Source organism: Papaver somniferum, chromosome 2 (genome assembly GCF_003573695.1).
Source record: "Papaver somniferum cultivar HN1 chromosome 2, ASM357369v1, whole genome shotgun sequence".
Lineage (NCBI taxonomy): Eukaryota > Viridiplantae > Streptophyta > Magnoliopsida > Ranunculales > Papaveraceae > Papaver > Papaver somniferum.
In genome coordinates this window covers 155,532,633-155,556,951 of record NC_039359.1, presented here as the reverse complement: position 1 = coordinate 155,556,951, position 24,319 = coordinate 155,532,633, and the positions used below count along the sequence as shown (strand labels likewise).

The following is a 24,319-nucleotide window of genomic DNA, read 5'->3' as shown; positions in this document are numbered from 1 at the left end:
TCCAAATTTTGCCGAAGGTCAAGATTTCTTATCTAGATTTGATGGTGATAACACCAGGTAACTGAGTGCAACTGTTGTCCCACCTTTAATATTTGAAAGGTTTTTGTTTCTTGATTTCATTTTTATATTCTATGATATAACTTTGTTTTGGTTTGTTTTTTTTCATACAGAGTTAGGAACCGAAAAATGAGAATGGCTTTTCAACATTGTCCAAGTATTGTTCAAAAACATCCCAGTTTTTGGTATGCTCCAACGAGCTTAACATTCTTGTGTAGGGTTCATGATTATGTGGATGCTTATAATTCAAAAGCTCGCCTTCGCTGTCTCTGATGTTCTCATTTATAATAAAATCCTTTGCATTAATACTGTGAGTTGGAACGAGGGAATTCCAAGAGAATTGTGGAAGTATCTGAACGGTTACAACTTTAACCCCTCAATTAGATTTATGAGATTTTTCCGGGTAAACCTCTCATACATAGACCCCCAAACTCATAAAAATATGATATACGAAGAAAAAAAATAGTGTACATATGAAAACCAAAAAAAAACAAAAAGTTATATTATATCCGAAAAAGTATATGAAAGACGTTTTTTTATTCGCAAAAAGAAAATTCAAATTACACAGGACATTTTTTTAACACATGATACACAGTTTAATAGTTGATTAACACCAATAAAGTAATCGCCAAATTACTTTACAATAATTTCTCCATTAAAAAAAAAACAATGTCATCAACATTTTACCCCTTATGCTCCCTATGTCTCTCATTACTGGAAGTTGCAGACAAAACAACAACGAGACAAGTTCCATCATAAGCCTACTACAATCTTGAATCATCCCATTATGTGGTTTCCAGAGAAGAAGATGAAAATTTTGAAGATATAAGCGAGATAATTAATGAGTGTCGGAGTTTCAGATTGGAAGCCTATTTATTCATGATATGAACAGTATTACTATTAATGGAAACCATGTCAATACTAGACGCTCCTCATGCATTGCTCAGATAGCTGATGTATCTCAGTACGTTGCAAATCTGAACGTTACTGGAAACAACTTGAATCAAAATTTATATCGCCATTAGCAACGATGGAAATCTTTTATTTTTTATTTTGTTTTTCTTTTAATTTTATGAAATCATCTATATTAAAACCTTTAAATAAAATTGTAATTTGATTTTATAATAATCTTTTTCTTTTCATAATCTAGTGAATGAGGAAAATTTTGGATTTCTTTAATAAAAATAAAAACAATTTGGGTTTCTTTAATAATAATTTGACATCCATGCACAAGATAAGAGCCAATCATTGGCATTGGAAATGATAAACAACAGTAAAAAAACATGAAAGATGATATGTTTTGCATTGGAGAAGATATAGTTTGCACTTGTATAGAGAAAAATTCAAAAATCTATGAGTACTTGTTTTCTCCAATGCAAAATATATTATCTCTCATATTTTTTATTGTTGTTTATCATTTGCGATGTCAATGATTGACTCTTATTTTGTGCATGGATGCACAAGATAAAAAAATCATTATTTTAAGAGTGTTATTAAATATTAGTTCAATAAACATACATCGTTTTTTAGGTCATAAAACAAATTTGGAACATGGAAATGTTTAGGTTATATTGGATAATTATTAGCCATTTGAAAAAATGTCGTGTTGTATGACAAATTTTGATCGCAAAAGTTTAAGTCATAGTAAAGATTTTGGATCATTACACAAATTTAAATCCCGAGGAATATTTGAGTCACAATGGAAAACTTTAGGTCATACTATAGCTTACGGGACATAAAGTACGTTCTAGATCACACATCATATTTTACAAGTCATGAGGTTCCCGTTCATTAGAACAAAAATATTAGTTAATGATAGAAGGAAATTATGTAACACACAACAAGTTTTCGTCCAGAAAAATTCGTGATACAAATGAAATTGTTATACGGGATAGACTTTTTGTGTTAAAGTGGTATATTTCGAATCTCAAAATAACTATTAGCGATAAGAAAAATCTTGGACTCACATAATGGGTTTAAGATCATGTTGCAAATATTTTTTTCTCAAACAAACAAAATGTTTGCAAATATTTTTCACATGGGTTATTGAGTAAATTTTATCACTTTTTTGTCCTTTAACCCTTTATTACCAGTTCTTTGCATTCTTATATTATTCCATCTAAATTAAATTTATCTACTTAGAGATGTATTTTTACCTGAGAATTTTACTACCTTCATGTAAATCTACAAGTTCATGTTTGATTGTTTTTTATGGAAATTCATTTTGTTCGTTATTTCTTCCTCTCAGAATAGAGCTACAAATGTAGATAAGACTTTCTTATAAGCCAGTGGTTTAGTTTCATCTAGACATGTTACGAAAACAATTTCAAACAAGGATTCAATTTTCACTCTCTTACACCTGCAAATTCAAGTCGGTTTCATACTTCAAAAGCAACCTTTGTATTAGAAGGACATTAAACGATAATTTAGAAATCTCTTAAAACTAATATGAGGGTTGCAAACATCTTACCTGATATTCAAACTTCTTGTCCTTTGTGTAATTCTGGTGAGGAATCTTTGTCTCATATCTTTATCACTTGTAATATTATTTTTCAGGTTTGGATGCATCTAAATCTCGATATGTCGTAGGTTACTAACGGATTAACAAACTTTAATGATTGTCTCAATACATGGTTAAAGGAGCACGATAGAAATGAACTTTCAGTGGACTGGACAATCCTTTGTTGTATAGTAAGCTGTCATGTTTGGAAGGAAATGTGATGTCATGTTCAAAAAAACTAAGATGAAAAACATGGAAACATACAAAGCAATAGTTAGGTTCATAAACAGTTTCATGAACATAAACAAAATGGATTATGATTTTATGCAAAAGCTTTACCACAACCATATGAATGATGAACAACTCAGAATCACAACATAGGAACCAAATAAAAATGGTAGTTTTATGTCCATGAAAATTAACATTGCTTTGTCAATGCCAAATTACAGCGCAAACTTTGCAGTGGACTTACTATTTCTGACTATGTATGTAACATCGTTGAAGGAAGTGGTACTTATGTAGATTGTCTTACCAAAAAAGAACTTGAGAGAACTGGAGCTAAAGAAACTTTCCGATTAGCGACAAAATGTAGACGATAAAATGTTATCTTTGTTAGAGCACTACTCAGTCGAACTCGCAAGCGTTGTTATCTCAAGCTTGTTTGTCAATGTTAGTGATCAAAACTATAAGTCTTGATTTCTAGTCTACTTATGGATGTCTCGGACTAGGATAGATTGTGTAGTTGAGCATTATACTTCACGACGTTCATCATTGAAGACGAAGAACTACTAAGGAAATCTTGTGAATCTTTATTAACAAAAAGGTATGTGGAGACTGAAACTCATCTATCACTTGGAAAGTTTATTTCTATTCTATATCCTATATTAAGACATAAGTCGTGTTATAGTATAGTTTTTTATTATACACATTTGAAATTTCGAGCTGTGTTTAACTCGCTTACATATTTCTCGAAATATATGTTGGCAAGCTTTTGCTTCGACCAAGTTCATCTTGATCATGTGAAAATCGCTGAGTAACATCTTATATGGTTTGCGTGATACAATCATTTGGTGTAAACTTGGAATGTTTCATTATGGTTATTTCAATAACTTGAAAATGCTTTGATGCTAATAGTGTGTGAAAACGACTATTGTCATCCTCTAAGAAAGATTCAATGATTGAAATAAGAGTTTAGAACACTTAAGCATTATTGGATTATGACATGTTGTGTACTCTTGCACATATGTAATTCATGTCCGGGAACCATAGTATGCGTACCCGTATGCATACCTGTTGGTTTGAGAAATCTAGGAACCTAAGTATGCGTACCCGTATGCGTACTGGTGTAAGGTTCATGTCCGAGTTTTTCTGCTCGGATTGGTGGTATGCATACCTGTTCGCGTACTGGCGAAACCCAATTTCAGTCGGGTATTTCAAGTATGCGTACATGTACGCATACTTGAAGGTTAAAGTTCTAAAATCGGGTTAGTACATGAACTAATACATTTATATAATAAGAATGCATTATTTTCAAACAGTGGATATAATTTTCATGAATTGATTCAAGTGAATCAAATCGATTTTGATTCAATTGTGTTCTTGTATACTTTTATGAGAATATAAAAATTGAACAACTCTTTAACTAGTTTCATTTGAGTCATTTGAACTAGTTGTGGTTAAGATGAATAAGGTTGATATGAGAGTGTCCATATCGCTAACCTTGGTTAACTATTGTTGAGCCAACATGGTGTACACGTTTAGGTACGGCTACATAAACCTAAATGAAGTTACATTTCATTTGTGTGTAACAAGCTAAGTTCGATCTAACAGTTGAAACATATTAGCTTCAATCTAATCAGGTTTTCATCTAACGGTGAATATTGAATGCTTTGTTACCAAGGTAGCTTAGATTACAAACCCTGATTTGAAAACTATATAAAGGAGAACTCTAGCAACTGGGAGAACTAATCCCCACACCTCCTGTGTGATACTAGTTGCATAAGCTAGAGTCGATTTTCCTTTAACCTTAGGTTCTTCATAAATCCCTGTAGGTTAACGACTTAAAGACTTCATTGGCATTGTGAAGCCAGACCCAACTATTTTCTCTGTAGTAGTGTGATCTGATCTTGTTGTTTCTATTGTGTTTGAGTACGATCTTCTTTAAGATTGGCTCGAGATTTAATCTCCGATAGGCAAGATAAAAAGTAATCACAAACATCTTCGTCTCATCGTTTGTGGTTCCACAATATCTTGTTTCGCTACCATACGATTAAGATTATTGTGAGTTGATTGATATTTCTAGGTTGTTCTTCGGGAATATAAGTCCGGTATATCAATTGGTTCATGTTCACCTTGATTTATCAAAAGACGAAACAAAACACGTAGGTATTTTTGTAGGAGACAGATTTATCTATTCCCATAGACTTTTCAGTGTGAGACAAATTTGTTTATTAAGTCTTCGACTTGGGGTCGTAGCAACTCTTGGTTGTGGGTGAGATCAGCTAAGGGAATCAAGTGGGTAGTATCGTGATGAGATCAGAGACGTAAGGAGCGTAACTGTACCTTAAATTAGTGTGAGATTGATTAGGGTTCAACTACATTTCAGTCTGAAGTTCATAGATAGTAGGCTAGTGTATGTAGCGGCTTAATACAGTGTGGTACAAATCTGGACTAGGTCCCGAGGTTTTTCTGCATTTGCGGTTTCCTCGTTAACAAAACTTATGGTGTCTGTGTTATTTCTTTTCCGCATTATATTTTGTTATGTAATTGAATCATCACAGGTTGTGCGTTAAGATCGATCAATTAGATAATCCAACCTTTTAGTTGTTGATTTAAATTGATTGACACTTGAACATTGGTTTTTGGCACCGTTCAAGTTGTTTCACATAATAATTAGGCTCGCAGATTCTATCTGTTTGATTTGCTGATTACGTTGTGAAACAAATATACAAAACTCTTGGATATACTTTTATCTAGATTGAGTCTAACTTTCTAGTTGATTCTCTTGAAAGTATATTGGAGTTTTTCTATTCAGATTGCCAAACGAATTGTAGGGTGTGGTTGTTATACCCACACTTTTTCAATTTTCCAAAGCGATTCTGAACCGATACTCATGTTGCTAATGAAAATGTATGCTAAGGCTATGCAAAAGTGATACGGTGTCACTGAAGATTACAATATAGTCCCAAGAACTTGCATAAACTTTAAAGTCCAAGTTTTATTTAAAAAGTAGATACCATATAATTGAGGCAGCTCATTTATCTAATTTTTGTAACCGTCATGGTCTGAAGACCTGATCAGGGGAAAACTTTAGAACCCTAATAAACAATTTACAATTCCAATTTTAAAATTATCAATGTAACCGATATCACAATCTTGTTTTACAACATAGTTCTCAGAGGGAAAATATTTTAATGAATGATTGCCAAACGAATATTTTAATGAATGATTGAGGATCTGATCCTTCTTTTCGTGAAAAAAATCTCTTACAAAAATAACATCTCAAATGAAAAACATTTTCTAAATGATTTTTTTTTGAAGGGAGTGTAAAATGTGATCAGATGAGAGCAAAAATCGTACTCGACTCGCTAACTAGGTTCAACTTGTTATATTTATCCAACTCAGACTAAAATACCCATACATACCTTATGTATACCTTGCACACGTTCAATTTTTTTATCATCTTCCTCTCTCACATCGAACTTAAGAACCCTAGAATTGATATAAAATAATTGAGAAAAGACGTTAAAAAATAATATCTCATACTTTTTTTCTGTTATTCTTAATAATAATAATAATAATAATAATAATAATAAGGTGTAGGGTCCAACTTGTTGCTAGGTTGCCCTCCATCGACATTGTGCCTTGTATTCGATTTTTTTGTTAATAAAAAAAAATTAAAAAAAAATTAATAAAAATTAATAATAATAACAACAAGAATTTACACAGAAATGGTCGGAAGCCGGGCAACAAGTTATGCCCCGACGCCTTTCTGGATAGCCAACCCTACCCTTTGAAAAAGAGAACTACCTAATTTTCTATTAGCATCGTAACTAGCTAAGCAATTCGTCAATCTCTTTAAGAAGACAATAAAATCATCACCAGAAAGGATACTTTACTATTTCCCCTCTCAAGAATGTTTTTTCAGTGCAAACATGAATTAGAATATTATACGATCGATACAGTGTTGAAAACTATGATGGTGACGAACAACAACTTCTCATTATAACAGGCCAACCACGATCACATTTACAATTACAACTAGTTTGTAATTTCCTTTGTTAATTTAATACCGGTTCAACAGTTTGAATTTTTAGTTTATGGTTCAACAATTTTTTTTTTGAATTTTCAGTTCCAATTCTTTTTTAATCTTGTTCCTTTTACATCTAATTATGAAACTTGTTTCTTCTCTATTTGTTTTAAAGCTAAAAAAGTTTTTCTAGGGTTCTTAAGTTCGGTGTTTGAAAGAGGAAGATGATACAATTTTTGAACGTGTGCAAGGTATACATGTGGTATGTATGGTTATTTTTAGTATGAGTTGGATATATATAATGAGTTGGCCCTAGTTAGCGAGTCGAGCACGATTTTCGCTCTCCTCAGAACACATTTTGCTCTCCCTTTAACAAAAATCTTTCAAAATATCCGGTATCCTTTTGGTCCATTATTGTGTCTTGAAGACATCACTATAACTTATATTTTGCGAGGATTTTGGGTCTTATCTTAGTTTGTTTAGGAGGAGATATGACCACCTTATCCAAACACCCACATAATTTAGGTATGTATATAAAGATTATCTACATTTCCCTAACTCATATATGACTTTACCGAATCCTATCAAAGGCATTCTACTCACAATATAACAAGTTGAGAGAAAACTTCTTATTATCTTGTATGTTTTTGAAACTCTGACTGGTTTAAAATTGAATTTAGAGAAAAGTACCATGGTTAGTGTGGGGGCTGATGAGGTCATTGCAGTTTTAGCTCAAGAACTTGGATGCAAAACTGAGAAACTACCTATTACTTATCTGGGAATGCCCATTGGGGCGCATTGGAGAAGCTCTTCTGTATGGGAGCATGTTTTAGTTAGAATGGAACAAAGGTTGGCGACTTGTAAGAAGAAAACTTTAAATAAAGCATGTATAATTTTCTTATTAAAAGTTGCTTGACTAGCTTACCTGTTTATTATCTCCCTTTTTTCGATCTCCTTGTTAGTGTGGAAAAGAGAATGTAAGGATTATGAGAAACTTTTTGAAAAAGTGGGGGTACAATAACCTCACCCAATAATTCGCTTAGCGATCTGTATGGACTAACTCCAATATACTTTTAAGAGAATCAACTAGACAGTCAGATTTAATCTTAATAAAAAGTATATCAAGGAGTTATATCTCAATTTCTCGATTCAATACTTACTCAAGCAAATAGAAATCTGCAAGTCTAATTGAATACAAGAGAAATTAACTTTAACGGTACCAGAGAACAATGTTCAAGGATCAATCAATTTCAATCAACAACCAAAGGTCGGATTTCCCAATTGATCGATTCAACGCACAACCTGTGATATTTCAATTATGTAACAAAAGATAATGCGGAAAATTAATAAGACGAACACCAGAAGTTTTGTTAACGAGGAAACCGCAAATGCAGAAAAAACCCGGGACCTAGTCCAGATTGAACACAAACTGTATTAAGCCGCTACAGACACTAGCCTATTACAAGCTAACTTCCGTCTGGACTGTAGTTGAACCCTAATCAATCTCACACTGATCCAAGGTACGGTTTCCCTCCTTGCGTCTCCGATCCCAGAAGAATACTACGCACTTGATTTCCTTAGCTGATCCCACCCACAACTAAGAGTTGCTACGACCCAAAGTCGAAGACTTTAATAAACAAATCTGTATCACACAGAAAAGTCTACAAGAATAGATAAATCTGTCTCCCACAGAAATACCTACAAGTTTTGTTCCGTCTTTTGATAAATCAAGGTGATCATGAACGAATTGATATACAGACTTATATTCCCGAAGAACAGCCTAGAAATATCAATCACCTCACAATAATCCTAATCGACTAGCAAAACAAGATATTGTGGAATCACAAACGATGAGACGAAGATGTTTGTGACTACTTTACTATCTTGCCTATCAGAGAAATTAATCTCGATCCAATTTTACAATTGTACTCAATACGATAGAAACAACAAGATCAGATCACGCAACTACAGAGAATATAGTTGGTTCTGGCTTCACAATCCCAATGAAGTCTTCAAGTCGTTAACCTACAGGGTCTCGGTAAAAACCTAAGGTTAAAGGAGAATCGACTCTAGCTTATAGGTGTGGGGTTTAACTTTGCCAGTTGTTAGAGTTCTCCTTTATATAGTCTCCAAATCAGGATTTGCAATCTAAGTTACCTTGGTAACAAACATTCAATATTCACCGTTAGATGAAAACTGATTAGATTCAAGCTAATATCTTTCAACCGTTAGATCGAACTTAGCTTGTTATACACAAATAAAATGCACGTTCATTTAGGTTTGTGTAACCGTACCTAAACGTGTACACCCAGTTGGTTCAACAGTAGTTAACCAAATGGTTAGCCATATGAGTACTTTCATATCAACCTTATTCATCTTCACCATAACTAATTCAAATGACTCAAAAGAACTAGTTAGAGAGTTGTTCAATTGCTTAGATCTCATAGAAGTATATAAGACACAATCCAAGCAAAAACGATTTTGATTCACTCGAATCGATTCATGAACATTATAGCCACAGTTTGCAAATATGCACTCCTTAGTTTATATATGTCTTAGTTCACGAATAAACCGTTTTTAGAGAATAACCTACTCAAGTATGCATAACGGTACGTATACTTAAGTACCCGGGTTGAGTTTATTTTCAGTTCACAAACTCTAGCAGAAATTCACGGGATGTGAACTTCCGGCAGTGCGCGTACTTTAGTTCCGGTTATCTTGAGCAACAAAGTACGCATACTTTGGTTCAAGGATTTTGGACTTACACAAGTATGAGTTCACATACAATGTTTATATCCTTTCAAAGTTATATATTCTAAACTCTCATTTCAATCATTGAAACATTCTTAGAGGATGTTAAATAGAGGTTATTCACACACTATTCTTCATCAAAGCGATTTTCAAGATATTGAAATAATCAACATGACTTTCGTACTTGTAAAGATGAACTTGGCCAAAGCGAAAACTTACCAACACATATTTCGAGAAATAGATAAGCGAGATAAACTTGGCTCGAAATAACAAATGTGTATAATCGAAGTCTATATAGCAATACGACTTTTGTCTCAAGATAGGAGATAGAGTAGATAGACTTTTGAGTGATAAATAAGTTCAAGTCTCCACATACCTTTTAGTCGATGAAGATCCACCAGTTCCTTGAGTAGTTCTTCGTCTTTGCATGATGAACGATGTGGAGTCTAAAGCTCAACTACACTTTCTATCCTAGTCCGAGACTTAGCTATAAGTAAACTAGAAATCAAGACTTATAGTTTTGGAAACTAAACTTGACAAACAAGCTTGAGATAACAATGCTTGCGAGTTCGACCGAGCAGTGCTCTAACACTTTTTATGGGGTGAAATTGATGGAAGAAGGAAACTTGCTTAGGTTTGCTTGGGTCAGAATTATCCTCCCTAAAGAGAACGGTAGGCTAGGTGTTAGAAGTTTGAGAAAAACTAATCAAGCACTTATCGCTAAATGGGTTTGGAGGTATTCAAGAAACAAAAAAGTTTTATGACGGAGAATCATTCAACAGAAGTTCAAGGTCAGGGAAGAAACACTAATGCCAGCAACAGATGACCAACCACAATGTCGAAATTTGTGGAAGAATGTAGTGAATGTAGTGCCATAAATTCAGATTTTCTCAACAATTTGTAGTCATGGCATCATATTTAGGTGTGATAAGTGGTTGGGCATGGGCCGTTAAAAGTCATTTTCCCGGTAGTTTACAAGGATGTCAAAGACAAAAACATTTCAGTGGCAGAGATGATTGTTGATAACAGTTGGAGATGTAATTTCAAGAAATCTCTTAATGCCAACAAACAATTGGAATGAGACCTTTTCAAAAGAGATGTTGGTTATATGCATGTTCTTGTGAAGGGGGAGGACAAACGAATATTCTAAGAGAATTCAGCACTAAGAGGTGCTATGATGCTTTGATTGGTGATTTGGAGCAATGTCCATTTCAGAGATACATTTGGAAACCCAATATTCCTAATAAGGTTAGCTTTATGCTATGGGGCGGTTTTCATGATGTGCTTCCTACTAGAGTGATGCTGTGTCAAAGAGGTGTGGATATTGATTCTGATCTTTGTTTGTTTTGCAATGACGAAAGGGAGATAGTCGAGCATATGCTTATGCATTGCCCTTTTTCTTTTGAAATGTGGAATTACTTCATCAAGGCATTTAAGATATCCTGGCATATGCCAAGAACTTCGCTTGAGATTTTCAATGCTTGGAATTCTAATGTGCTTAATGGGAGAGGTAAACAAGTTTGGTGTATTATTCACTACGCGGTGTGCTGGCTTTGTGGAAGGAAAGACTTAGTCGAACTTTTGGTAACACACATAATAGCTCGTCTAAAGTATACTTTCAATTTCGATAATGATACTTTCAATTTCGTGAACTCAAATATGATATGGAGCAGTTGGGATATTCTAATGCGCCCGTAATTCTAGGTATGTCTCTATCCGTGTCTTTGTGTCTGCAGCTCCATGGAACTGAACTTTTCCTAGTCTTTTGACATGTTTCTGCGTGCAGGTCTCTTGTTTCTCTTACATCGTGACTGCAGTTCTTTGTGTCTAAGCATTTAAGTATATGTAGGTTTGGTATTTGTCTGTAATGGCTTGTCTGCGGCCTTTTCTTCACCTGCAGTCATGTATTGGGTCTTCGTCTTACTCATTGCTTATGCATGAGTTTTCTTTTACCTGGTTTATGAACTGACTCTTATATTTGAAGTCCATTGATAATAATATACTTCAAGCAATTGATGGCTTGGATTAACCAACTAACCTAAATATCTAATCCTATGATGTACAATTTAAGAACCCATTTCAAGCAATGTGAAATCTGGGACCACAAAAAATCTAAAAAACTAAATTCTTCTTAAAAGTTAGATCTTTCATTGAGTAAAGAAAAGGATATTAATAAAAAAAGAAACACTTTTTTCTGTTCACTGGTTTTTCTCATAGAAGAGTCAAAACAACAAAACTGAATTTACAGAAGTTTCTTTCCTTTCCTGTCTTTCTTTACTCGAATGGAGCAATTTAATGGAAACCCAGACATTGTTACAGTTTTCTTCCTCACTGATCAACCATCAACAACAACGTCAAGTTATCAATTTCTAGATGAACCCATGTTCCCATTTGTTCTATACTTCTGTGTAATGCTCTTTATATTACTGTGTTATTTACTGCTCATTTTTGTTCATAGAAAGCTGAAATCAAGAAATGTTGTGGTAAAAGAGTCAACCCAGAGCTCAGTTTCAGCTCTTGATTCATTAGATTTTGATAAAACTCAAAAACCCCAGAATGCACATTCACTGTTTGTAAATATTACTAACTCAAAAAATCCTTTAAAGACAAAAAAGGTTTCATTGGTTTTTTCATTTTCATCAGCACAGTCTAAGGGGGATGTTATTAATGATAACTTGGTTTCTAAAGGGTCTGATTTGGATAATGAGAGGGGTTTAGTTAGAGGAGATGATTGTGAGAAGACTGATGGAGGAGATTTAGTAGAGAAAGGTAAGAAAAAGAAGAAAAGAGTTAAGAAGAAAAAGGAGAACAAGGAAGATTTTGATAAGCAAAGCTATTTGCCAGTCTTTGTTCAGGAAAAGAATGGGTTGGATTCTTTATATCCATTCACATCTTCATCTAGTATAACACAGAGAAAAATCAAACAACAGTATGATCAGCTTGTGAAGTCTCATGATTCAAAATCCTTGACATTAGCTCAGGTACTCACTTCACTTGACATTTCATTTTCAATTATAAATTTATTTTGAACAGTTGGTTATTATTGTTAGATTAGAAGAATACCCACAAATTTACTTCTTTTCATTGCATTGATATTTATGTTGATCTCTTTCTTTCTTGGGGTTGATTATGTGAAACCAAGTCACTAATTGTGTACAAGAACTTAGGGATTGTTTTCATTGAAGCTGTCTAATACATTAACTGAGTTTCTACTTTGTAATGCCTCCCAAAACAAAATCCTAAAACCTAAAGCATCTGATCCTCCTTTCAAAAGTTCCAATGTTCGAAGTTGCCATATGCTTTGGGCTTAAAATAGCACCATGTTATTCTTCCAGAGAACATTAGAATCTTTTACATACAAAAAGGATTTTATCTTGAAAGCTAATCTGGTCTGGTTTGAAGTTTGTTGAGTTTGATCGAGAAGTTAAGCATGTATAAGGTGTTTGGTATTGGGAATTATGATGTTGTTTTCTGTTCTTGTCTGAAATGATGTGTAGGAATTAGATCTTTGGTATTAAAGAAGATGCAGATTTTTGTCGTTGGTAGATATGTTTGCCCTTGGTGTTGGTTATTCACCTTTAACCGTCTACAAATTAATGCTGCTGTCCTTTAAGGGACAATGTTGTTGAGCTATTTCTTCTCAAATGTGCATGGGTGCATAAGATACACTTATCTATGGCATTCTCTCTAGCCTGTGATAAATTAGGTGTCCTTTTACCCAAGTCTCCCTGGCATTTATTCTTGAGAGCATTATTAGGATGAGTGGGACATCTTATATTATGCAGTGGAGGAAGATCCATTGTTTGAGCTGATTTTCTGTCCATATATCTAATGACAGTGGAGGCCTGGGATTTATGCGACAGTGCTACACTTCCCCCGCAGATTTCCCCCACCCATTTCCCCCATGAGGTATCAAATTTTAGCCCCTTGATCCCTTGGATTGAGATTAGCAGGGGGGCCCTTTCGTGTGGCATTAAACCACTGTCTCCATGACACCTCATGGTGGAAATGGGTGGAGGACATGGTTGGGGATAGCTAGCATTTTCGGGGCTTTATGTCTGCTTAGGAATTATATACTGCTTAAGTTAGTGGTTCTTCTGACAAGAATCATGGACTGCCTTTGTATGTTTTCCTAACAACCACTTCATATGCTAGAGGGGTTTGATTGCATGCATCATAGGACTTTCCCTTAAGACACTTCTTCTTTCTCGTCATCACATTTTCTGTTCTAGCATGTTATGCAATCCTGTGTATCTGTCAAAGGTGTCTTAAAATCTTGGCTGAACATGTAAGGAAATGCAAAATGGCTTCTAATAAGCGTATTATTATTTTCCCAAACAGACCATGTTCGTGGCCAGTGACTAGTCAAGTACTCATTTTCACGTCCATTAGAGGACAAATGTTCCTTAGATTGCTTAATGTATCATAGTTGCTTCTTAGATTTCTCAATAAAATGCTTACTTGCTGGTATGTTTTAGGCCCTTTCTCAAAATTAAGTTCGAAGAATGTTTGATCCCTATAGCAATTCTGTGGGTTCGTTACAATTGTGAACTATTTGACTGCTTTTGTGAATGACTTTTTGTGTTCTTCAATTCTTGGCTCTAGTGCATCTATTTATAGTAGGAATGGTGACATTTTGATTTAGTTGCTTTGCTTATGAGCTTCTGTGGCCTTATTCCTCGTTTTTTCTGGATTTGAGGTTGTCTGTGAAAAAAATAAATCAGTTTTGCTTTGTAGTAAAAATACCTAGTAAAAGTCATATGGTTGACCTGATCATCTTTATACAGTAGACTATCTCACATGTACACTATTTGTGTTTTTCCTTCATTTATTAGTGCATCCTGGGAGCAAGTTACCCATGGGAGTTAGGTTCTGTCTTCTGAAAATATCTGTTTTACTTTCAGACTTTCCCTGTGGTTTATATATCAGAAACCATATGGTAGTCACAAGGTTCTTGCATCCTTAGTTTTCATTGATGATAAAAAACAGGGTCTTGCTCATGGATATAGTGGAGATTTCCCTGAATTTTTCTTGCATTTGTATATGAAACCTATTTGAGCTAGAATGAAATTTTATCAGAAAATAACACTCAAGCTAAATGGTCTAATACCAAACAAACAAGCAACACAGTCCACAATAAGGCAATTTTTACCCTTTGTGTCATATTATTTGCACCCCAGTTTCCTCAGGGGTGCCTGTAGGCAAGCTTCTAGACACACCTCGCATTGCCTCAAGAATGTTCAGCTGCTAAGAGGCGCCAACCTCTGGACATGATGCCTCTGCACTCCTATTGGCTACAGAAAAGTGTATGTTTTTGATCAGACTACAGAATAGTGTCCGTTGACTCTATTTCCTCGTAGAGGATTTCTAAAAGTGATAAATAAACCCAAGAAATTGATGGCAGAAGGCATCGTCTAGGACATTCATGATTTTGTAGGATCATCGAATTTGTATCTCCATTTATCCTTATTAAGATGCACACTGAAATTGTCATTTTGACACACTCCAAAATCATGCGGTCATAATTGCTTATCTAGACATTGCTTCTGACTGTAATTGTATCATAGGCTTATTTCCTCTCTGTTGGAAGATGTGTGCTCTAGTTATTAAAACTGCAAATTTGCTTCTAGTGAATCCTAATAATTTCTATCACAGGCTTATTTCCTCTCTGTTGGAAGATGTGTGCTCTAGTTATTAAATTTGCTTCTAGTGAATCCTAATAATTTCTATCACTATATTAACAGGCTAAGAACACATCTGCTTGATTTGATTTGAATTACCTTGTTGCATCAATCATTTTTTAGCTGACTGGTTCTTGAGAAACAGAACAACGTATAACCAATACATTTCTTCTCAAAGTGGGTCATCATTTTAACTTCCAACTGAACTGAAGCATTACTTGGAACCTAAACTAACCAACACTGGTAATGCAGGTTGGTCAGTTTGCAAAATGCTTAGTCGAGGCGAGGAATGATTTACAACACAAGTATGAGCCCTATCTTTGTTCTAAGTAGATAACATGCATCTTTATCTCTTACTGATTACTCTGCCATTTATAGTCTCAATTTAGTTTCTTTCTTTGTTTTTATGCATCTACAGATCAGAGATCCTTCAACGTAAATATACAATAACAAAGGCTCTACTTTACAAGGCAGACAGGTCTTCATTTGATCGCATCTCACAACAGGTTTGTGATAGTCCTAAATTAAGCTGGTAGCTCCAGAAAAACAGATGAAATCTGTCTCTCCTTTAAAAGTGGGTATTGATATATTTGTTTCTCACTCTTCCTGCAGATATACAAATTAGAGGCAGAGCAAAAAAGGTTAGACGAAGATGCTGTTGTTTACAATAGGATCCAAGACCAACTCAAGCTTTCACCAGCGTACAAAAAGGTATTATTCCAGTATCCTTATTAGAACTTACTACTGCTGAAAATACATAATGGCGAAAGAAACTGATCAAGGCTTCCAGTTTTCTCGGGATTTCTCAAGCTGTTTTCTCTTTAAGTAAGTTGACAATTCAAATGAGCGTGGGCCATAATTCAGTTGATATAGTGAAGTTTCACACAGTTTCACCCATCAATTCATTCTGGGCCCTCTTATGTTGACACACATTCCAATGTTTTAGTAATTTAGGCAGCTCCCTTGAGCTGGCATCACTGACCAACTGGAGAACATGACTTTTTGTAGATACACGTATCTCGTGACTCTGAGTCATATGTTAATGACAACGAATTAAGGAAACTACTTTTGATGTTGTGAATGGTGCCAAATTAACAATAAGTAGGGATTAGTATTTATCTCTGTTCATTATAAACATGGGTAGGTGGTTGCAAGATTTAACACCCATAGATTTCGAATTAACATGATTATCAGAACAATATGTTGTTATCAGATTCTGATTAAAGTTTGTCCTTATCATTGAAGATGCTTGAAGTTGGTGCACGTATGGAATCAGATGCACGTTCAGGCCAATTAGAAGATAATACTACAGACTCTAAATTTTTCGACATCTCATTTGAGGAGTTTTTGGAACAAGAAAAGAAGGATAGTTTTTGGTAGGTTTTCCACTATAAAACAATCATCATATTTCCTTGTCTACCTTAAACTTTACTATAACTTTAGTTTTCCACTTTTCAGGCAAAGAAACAGAAAACTGAAATCCTCCACGAGTTAGCGCACGAGGATAAGTCGTTACACACCCCTGAGCAGTATGTACATCCCTCACCCGAAATTTTGATTGGGTGCAGGATTTTTTTGGTTTTGCTCATTACATGTCTTATGCCATCCTTTTCTTTCTTTTTTTTCTTTTTTCACATTTCACCTCATAGCTTAGGTGATCCTGCCATAACTTCCATGATCTTAATTCTCCTTAGAAAAAAGAGAAGAAGACAATGTTTCTTTCAATCTCTTGAAATGCATGGACACTGGACAGTAAAAATACTTGTATGCTCCTCAATTATCAGATTTTTAGGAAATGTACCAATTTAGTGGAGAAATGTTGTCTTACTTTGGTTCTGATATGTCAGTTCATTGACTTGAGATATCATGGTGAAAAGTGAAAACCCATGTTTACTTTTTCTTTTTATTCAGTCTTTTGTTTGAAGTTAAGTTCTTAACTTTTACCCTCCCTGCTGATGTGGTGTCAGATACTGCATGGTAAGTATCCATCCAGTACATATGAAGTATGACAAAACCCTTCTTGTCCACAATCTTCTTTCTTTCCTTTTTACAGTTGTGACTATTTTTGACCTGTACCCATGATCTCTTACAGCTGCAGTGAAAACTGAAATTTGACCATTTGTGTCTCAGCTGATTGAGCCTTTGGAGAATTAAAGCAAATAGTTTTATTTCCCTACTGCTGCTAGTTTAACATGGCTAGACTGATACATTGGAAACTTTTTTAGGACAAAATCTACTAAAGCTGATATCTCTTGTGAATTATTAGAATTCTGGTCACTGTCTTGAGAAATGAGACATTAGTTGAGGTGAAATTGTAAGGAAAATGGTAGAATGGCAGGGAAAGAACCAGATACCTACTAGTCTATGAAGTGACCACTACTAGATCTCTACAAGGATTTCCTAACATGCTATTGGGCATCTTTATTTTTATGTGAATATTTTGTTGTTGTATCAAATGGTCTTTTGTGAAAGTAATGTTGAGTGAACTTTTTCTTTTATCTTTTCTGTTTTGGAGATAACATAGTCCAATCATTCAATTTATACTCCTTTTGTTTTTTACAACATTGCTAATAGGGGACACCAATTTGCTTAGGGGTGTATTGATACCCATATAAGACAAAACACCTAACACCTTTAGATTGGTACACCCCCAAGCAAATTGGTACTCCTATTAGTAGCCATGTTTTATTAACCCTAATAAATCTTAACGGGAAATGTAAGATAAGATTACTAATAGCAATAAAGCAAAGGTCCACAATAAAACTGATTGAACTTTTACTTTCAAAATCTAATTCTCAAGACAACATAATGGGGTCATTGGGGTGCTTCTGTTTTCCCTTGAGGATGATATCAAACTTTAAAGGGAAAAAAAGGGTGTACTGCTTCCTTTATGATTAAGACAAACGGTAATTGTAGTGAACTAAGTAGTATATGATAGTTTGAGATCAATAGTGCCACTGAATAGCTTAGAGATCATCCTTTAGTCATGGATAGGGCAAAGAAGGTTAGGTCTTTGCCCCCTCCTTTTCTGTTTTGCTTTTCCTTGATCACGGACCAATTTCATTAAACAGACAAATGCACACACAAAATTCTAATGCAAATGCAACTTAGTTTGTAGTCTGTACTCCCTTCGTTTCTAGAAAAGAGTTAGTGTGATCTTTTCAATTTAACCGACGTGTAGGCTAATATGAAAAAGTGGTAGTATCTCTTTTTTAAAAATGGAGGTAGTATTTCTACTCGGTATTCGGCTTCTCACATATCTGCCACTTGATCAACCTATATTTTTTTCTTTTAACTTCTCTCTATAAACAAATGTAGATTGATAAGCTAGCTTCCTTCTAACATGATTTATGCTCTATCATTCCTTTTCTCATCATTTGTTCAATCAATTAGCAAAGGAATGTCTACCATTGATTGAGTTGATTAGGAAATTAAATGAGCCAAATGTCTTGCACTTGATCATCATTATAAATGAAATTATGAAGAATATATTTAGGTAAGACATCACCCACCTTCCGTGTTGACGTTTTACCTCTATCGCATAATGATTAAAGAACCATGTCATGATTAAGCCTTGCATCATTAATGAAAACATGTTGAAAGTTCGAAAGATCTTCGCTAGGATTTAGTTTTAGAGGTAGGATCCGTTGACATTGTTATAATTAATGACGAATACCGTGCAGCCTCATACTGCACAAGAAATTAGTACACGGAGATTTCGCAATTAATCTGGTCTCCATAATGAATTACACAATGAGTGGATTTAATGTGACGAGGGATCAATAATAGTGCCAGGGAGATCTTGGATTGTTTTTCATGAGAATTTGGTGAATCAAGAAAAAATGAAATGGGTCCATAAAATATATTTGTAATTAGCTGAAATCATCAAAGTGTGATTGAAATGGACAAGAGATAGAGAAAGAAGACAGACAGTGGGTCACTCTTAGTTTTTTCTGGAGGTTCTTTTACTGCCAAAGAGACTACATACAGTAATGGAGTTTTACTTGCTGTGAAACAACAGCTACTCAGAATTGACCTATCAATTTCCCAAACAGTAAAGCAAACAACAACAATAGTAGATTTAAGATTCTTGTGTCCCTATGATGATACCTCTGCAATTTGTTCATGTGCTTGTTTTATGGGTGATTCAATACGAAAAGTTCCTGTGAAGATATTTTGGACATACTCTATTGTTGGACATGTCCTGAAGATCCATTCATCTCTATATTGAGTCTCAGAAGATAGATCCATTCATCTCTATATTGAGTCTCAGAAGATATATACAAGGCTGTTACAGAACAATGTTACCAGATTACACGGGGGTTACCTCAAATCCCCGTATGATTGCAGGGTTTATAATGCATGGTATGCCTTCGCGCGGGACCTGTTTCCTTGCATAGATTCTGGGTCTTAGCCTTCAATCCGTGCAAGTTTTATTAAGTTTTAAGGCTTTAGCTACTATGCAGTCACTTAGTAAATACTTTTTGACTTGGAGAATATAGTGAGAATATGAAACAAGATCTCTATAGGTTTGTTATTGGATACGAATCCAATAAAATTAGCTTTAGGATTAGATACTAGTAGTCTATAGGACCACTTCTTGATAATGAAATGAAGAAGGTTTTCAGTAAGGGGAGGTGTTTGCTGTGAAGTCATTTTCTGTCTCTGATATTCAAACTTGTTATATAGACAAGATTTGATTTTACCCCGTGTAGGGAAAAAGGAGAAGAAGGGTTGTAGTAAGGGGACTGCCTAGCTAGCTACATGGTTGTCATGTACAACTACAAATTGTTTGTCTTCTCAACGTGTGAGGAATGAGGATAGGGATCTTTCATCTTCTTCGGTCCTACTTACACCACCCTTACAACAGATCCAAAAGGTTTGTACGTATTTTTTTTTTGATCAGACAAACCATATCCACCTCTGTATATATATATCAATAATTATAGATTGATGGTGGGAAATCACGTGGGAAATACCATGGCTGAATTTCAGGATTGAAAACTAAAAACTGGAGTCCAAAATACAATGGCTAAATCAAAGGATTGAAAACTAAAAACTGGAGTCCAAGGGATTTCAAGAGATTTTTCTCCATAGATATAGCAGAAGCTTGGCTAACTAAATAGAAATAACGAGTTAGATAGTTGATGACTGATTCTCATATTTAAAGTCAGTAGTTTACGTTCCTGGCCTTTTCCAAGAAAGTAAGATTGCCATAGAACTAATCCTCTCCTCGTGGAGATATTGGTCTTCTTCAAAGTAACCCGACCAACATTTAAGTCAAAAAGCTACTTGTGAAAAGTAGAGATATATTTTGATGATCAAATAAACTTAATTAAAGATTACTCATTGCTGGATGGAAAGAAGAACTTAATTAATTGAGTGAGTTTTGTTCCTCCTCTTCCTCAGCTCCTCTACTTTTACATCATCATAGAATACAAAGCAGCATATGATAATATCTCATTCTTATCAATCAATTTACTTTCAAAGATTTAAAGTACACAAAATGACTCAAAAACATAAAAAAAAATAATCTCACAAACTAAAGTACCAGACACAAAAAAATTATATATTCATTGTACCCCATTTCTCTTTGCCGCCCATCTCTTTTTTGGTGGAGATTTTCTTCTAATATTATACTTTTAACCTCTAATAATAACACTAAATAACTCCAAATCACAAATTATAGTACTTAAGAATTCTATTAGCTTCTCTTTCACCACTGAAATACGCCCCATGAGTAGTAGAATAATGCGTTCTATGTGTTGCTTCACCTGCAAATAGAATTTGTAGAGGATGTGATGGTGTTGATGGTACACAGGGTAATGGTTCCGCCATTGAATCAAGATCCTTTCCACTTGAACCAACTGCAACATAACTATATGAACCCATAAATAATGGGGCTGTGCCCCATTTGCTTTTCACAACTCTTGCAAACTCAATAGTTTTTGCACTTCCATTGCTGCATTGTTGCGAATTTAAGACTTTTCGGGTTTTCGGCTCCGGCAAGAAACTTGATATTGTTGTCGTAATACCATTAATTATCTCTTCATCTTTAAGAGACTCAAGTTCTAAAGCTTCTTTGCCTGCAAACCATGACAATAGAACACTAGAATTGTTGTAAATTGGACTTAAAGAAGCTGTTCTTCTCATCCACCACGGAATTTCTTGTTGCCGCAACTCCGAACTCGATGAGTGAAATGCCATTTGCAAGTTTGGAAAATTCTTGAACTCCTTGTAAGTTGGACTCAATTCTAGGAAGAGCTTATTAACAGTGCCGAATCCAAGCCTTGAAATCGCGTCTTTTTTGAAAGAAGGCAGGGGAGGACTAAAACACATACCTGACGGAGATCCGTCGCGGATTCCAGCTTTAAGAACTCCTAATGAGACGGTAACTATGACATGGTCGGCCACCATAATCGACCCATCATCAAAATGCAGCTTCACAGGCCTACCACTTCCATATCCGTTCTCCATTTCCATTGCCGCTGCTTCATTTTCATCTTTTTTCCATTCTATCTTTTTAACTTTTCTACCCAACTGAATCAAACCACTAGGAAGAACAGATGCTAACGATTCGACGACTCGTAAATATCCTTTTGCAATTGTTAACTCTTCGTCGGGAAAGTTTTTATACTCACTCTCAGCATTGTAATCTAAATCTGATAATTCACCTGCTGAAGTATGAGCTCTTTCTTCATTTTCATGCATTGCGAACACCGCTTCCTCCAATGATTTTATCATCTTGTTGTCGCTTTTGGCAGAATTCCAGTACGCTTCAAGACCTTTACGAAGAAACGAACCGATACTAAGCTTGTCAGAGTAGCCATTACTGATACTAGAATTCTTCTTGTAAGTTTCACTCCCTTCAACCAACTTCCCTTGTGCGTAATCCATCAAATTTCTGTAAAGATTTGAAATGGGCTCGACGATAGACACCGGATCAAGAACTAAACCGCCTTCTGCGACGGTTAAAACGTCTTTCGGATAACCGTCTTTATGTTCCCACGGTTGTTTAGAATCTAAAGCGCCAATTTCTTCAGCAATTTTGAAAATTGGACTACCGCCTACACCATGGATCCAAGTTGCACCCATTTCGATTCTGTCACCACCGATTTCCGAAGTAAGAATTCTACCACCGATTCTATTCCCACCTTCTACGATACATAACTCGAACGCTTCTTTCGTGCCCGGTGAAGTGTAAAGCTTGTTGGCTGCTACTAGACCTGCCATTCCAGCTCCTATTATCACAATTCTTGGTTTCTTGACCACCATTTTTGCTTGCAAGGATTCTCACAGTCTGAGTAAAGCAAAAGGTTTGAAGATGATGATGAAGAACAAAAAATGACAATGAGATGACGATGAAGAGTTTAATTATTGTGTGAAGATATCATGACAAAGTGTTCGATATTTGTGTAGTTTATAAATAGAGGGGGTAGACAAAATGGTAGGGATTGATTTTGCAGTCACTCTCCTTTTTCTTTTTTCCCTTGTGACCTTGGCTAGCTTTGGAATAATAGTAGGGTTAGCAAACTAAAGGGCATAAGCCCCCTCACCATTTAGGCATGCAGATACACTAGATTAGTAGTCCACTTGCTCATGCTATGTCTAGCTCATTATGGCATTCAGATTTGTTTTGGTCAATGGTCAAATAATTCTTCCAAGCTGCTGCACATCTACCGATTTTACCCCCGCATCTCTACACCCCTATGTGTCATATATCTAAACCTTGACTCGGAAGTGGTGAACTCAATGGGCTTCGTGTTGGGTTCTGAGCTAAATGTCATGGACCAATATGGCGGCAACACATAATCGGAGTACTACGTTGAGGTAAAAATATAGCAGACAGATAGCAAAAGTTTTGAACCAACAACGCTAAAACCAACCTCGATCCCTTGCTAATTTTTTTAAGGTGGGCCCATTCTAATGTGTGAGGGGTTGCAACATATAGCATTTTCAAAGTTTGTGCTTCTCATTAGATAATAATCTTAGATTTCTTTTTTTATTTGTTAGTTTTATCAAACTATACACTTTACTATTATATTAAAATATCTCAAAAACAAAAAGAAGAAAGATGACTTTTATGTTAAAATAAATTATCATATGGCACCAATGAAATAGCTATATTCTAGCTGTCAGTTTGGAGAATCAAAATATTCTAATTGCTAGTATTTTCGTCTAATGAAGCATAATGATTAGCTTATTTCAGCCAAAAAAGAAAGAAAAAGATAGTAGGTTCCATCTTAGTGAGGTAAGTGGGTCACATGAGTGTCACTTGTGTCCATGTAAAATGTCCTTGTGATAAAGCTGCTGATGCTAAGTCTGGATTGTATATTTGTCTCATACTTGGATAAATACTCCTTGTTAGCTCCTCAATACGACCTTAATCTTTTCTTTGATGGGTAAAAAAATCTAATACTTAAGAGTTTTGAACTCAAGTTATTTGTACCTTCATCCACTGATTTTACCATTGTATGATAGTGACATTGACCTCTAAGGTCTTGACTCAGAATCAGACCTATTATATACCGGCTTGCTTTCTATCTGAATGCTTTTATATACGATGAACAAGTAATTAAAATATAGTTATATTTTAATATCACTTTGTTTGTTTTATCCAAGGTGGAGAAGAAAAAAATTTCTTCAAAAGAAGTTTTTGTACTTAAAGGCTTGCTAGCCTCGCTTGATTTATCAAAGAGAAATTTCGAGATTTTTCCCGATTTTCACATGTTTTGGAAACTGCTATCCACTGGATTAGCATGCCCCTTTTTGGATGGCGGGTGTTATGAATATGTGAGAGTGTCTTCCACGTTAAGTTTTTTTTTTTTTTTTGAGACTCGAAAAGTGTAAATATATTGAAAAATTCAACTCACCACCAAGTCAGTAATGAGTTGAGAAAAAAAAAAGAAAACAAAACCTAGCTCAATTATACTAGAGCTACAAAATAAAAAAAAAATACAGAAAATCAATTATCTCATGATGCCTCCCGATTGTTTAGAACTGTGTATTCGAGGAAATACCCACAAAAATGTCAGTTCCAACGCACCAATCATACACCTGAGACTTCACACTATCAATGAT

At 35.0% G+C, this 24,319-nt stretch overlaps 2 protein-coding genes across 2 annotated transcripts; one reads left to right on the top strand and one right to left on the bottom strand.

Annotated features, from left to right (window-relative positions):
* The first annotated feature begins 11,724 nt into the window (after positions 1-11,724).
* Positions 11,725-17,144, top strand: LOC113349519. The gene is made up of 6 exons (XM_026593495.1): positions 11,725-12,538; positions 15,491-15,543; positions 15,657-15,744; positions 15,851-15,949; positions 16,484-16,614; positions 16,697-17,144. Exons 1-6 carry the CDS (start codon positions 11,840-11,842, stop codon positions 16,731-16,733), a joined length of 1,107 nt encoding a protein of 368 aa, XP_026449280.1. The 5' UTR covers positions 11,725-11,839; the 3' UTR covers positions 16,734-17,144.
* Positions 17,145-20,591: 3,447 nt separating this feature from the next.
* Positions 20,592-22,682, bottom strand: LOC113349518 (probable polyamine oxidase 5). Its single transcript, XM_026593494.1, has one exon. It carries the CDS (start codon positions 22,511-22,513, stop codon positions 20,915-20,917), a length of 1,599 nt encoding a protein of 532 aa, XP_026449279.1. The 5' UTR covers positions 22,514-22,682; the 3' UTR covers positions 20,592-20,914.
* Between the last annotated feature and the right edge of the window lie 1,637 nt (positions 22,683-24,319).

Bases quoted from the DNA above. Each gene is read 5' to 3' on its own strand.
- LOC113349519 (XM_026593495.1), top strand. From the start codon at position 11,840: ATGGAGCAATTTAATGGAAACCCAGACATTGTTACAGTTTTCTTCCTC. The intron at 15,745-15,850 runs GTTTGTGATAGT...CTCTTCCTGCAG, and splicing joins TTGATCGCATCTCACAACAG to ATATACAAATTAGAGGCAGA. The intron at 15,950-16,483 runs GTATTATTCCAG...TTATCATTGAAG, and splicing joins TTTCACCAGCGTACAAAAAG to ATGCTTGAAGTTGGTGCACG.
- LOC113349518 (XM_026593494.1), bottom strand. From the start codon at position 22,513: ATGGTGGTCAAGAAACCAAGAATTGTGATAATAGGAGCTGGAATGGCA.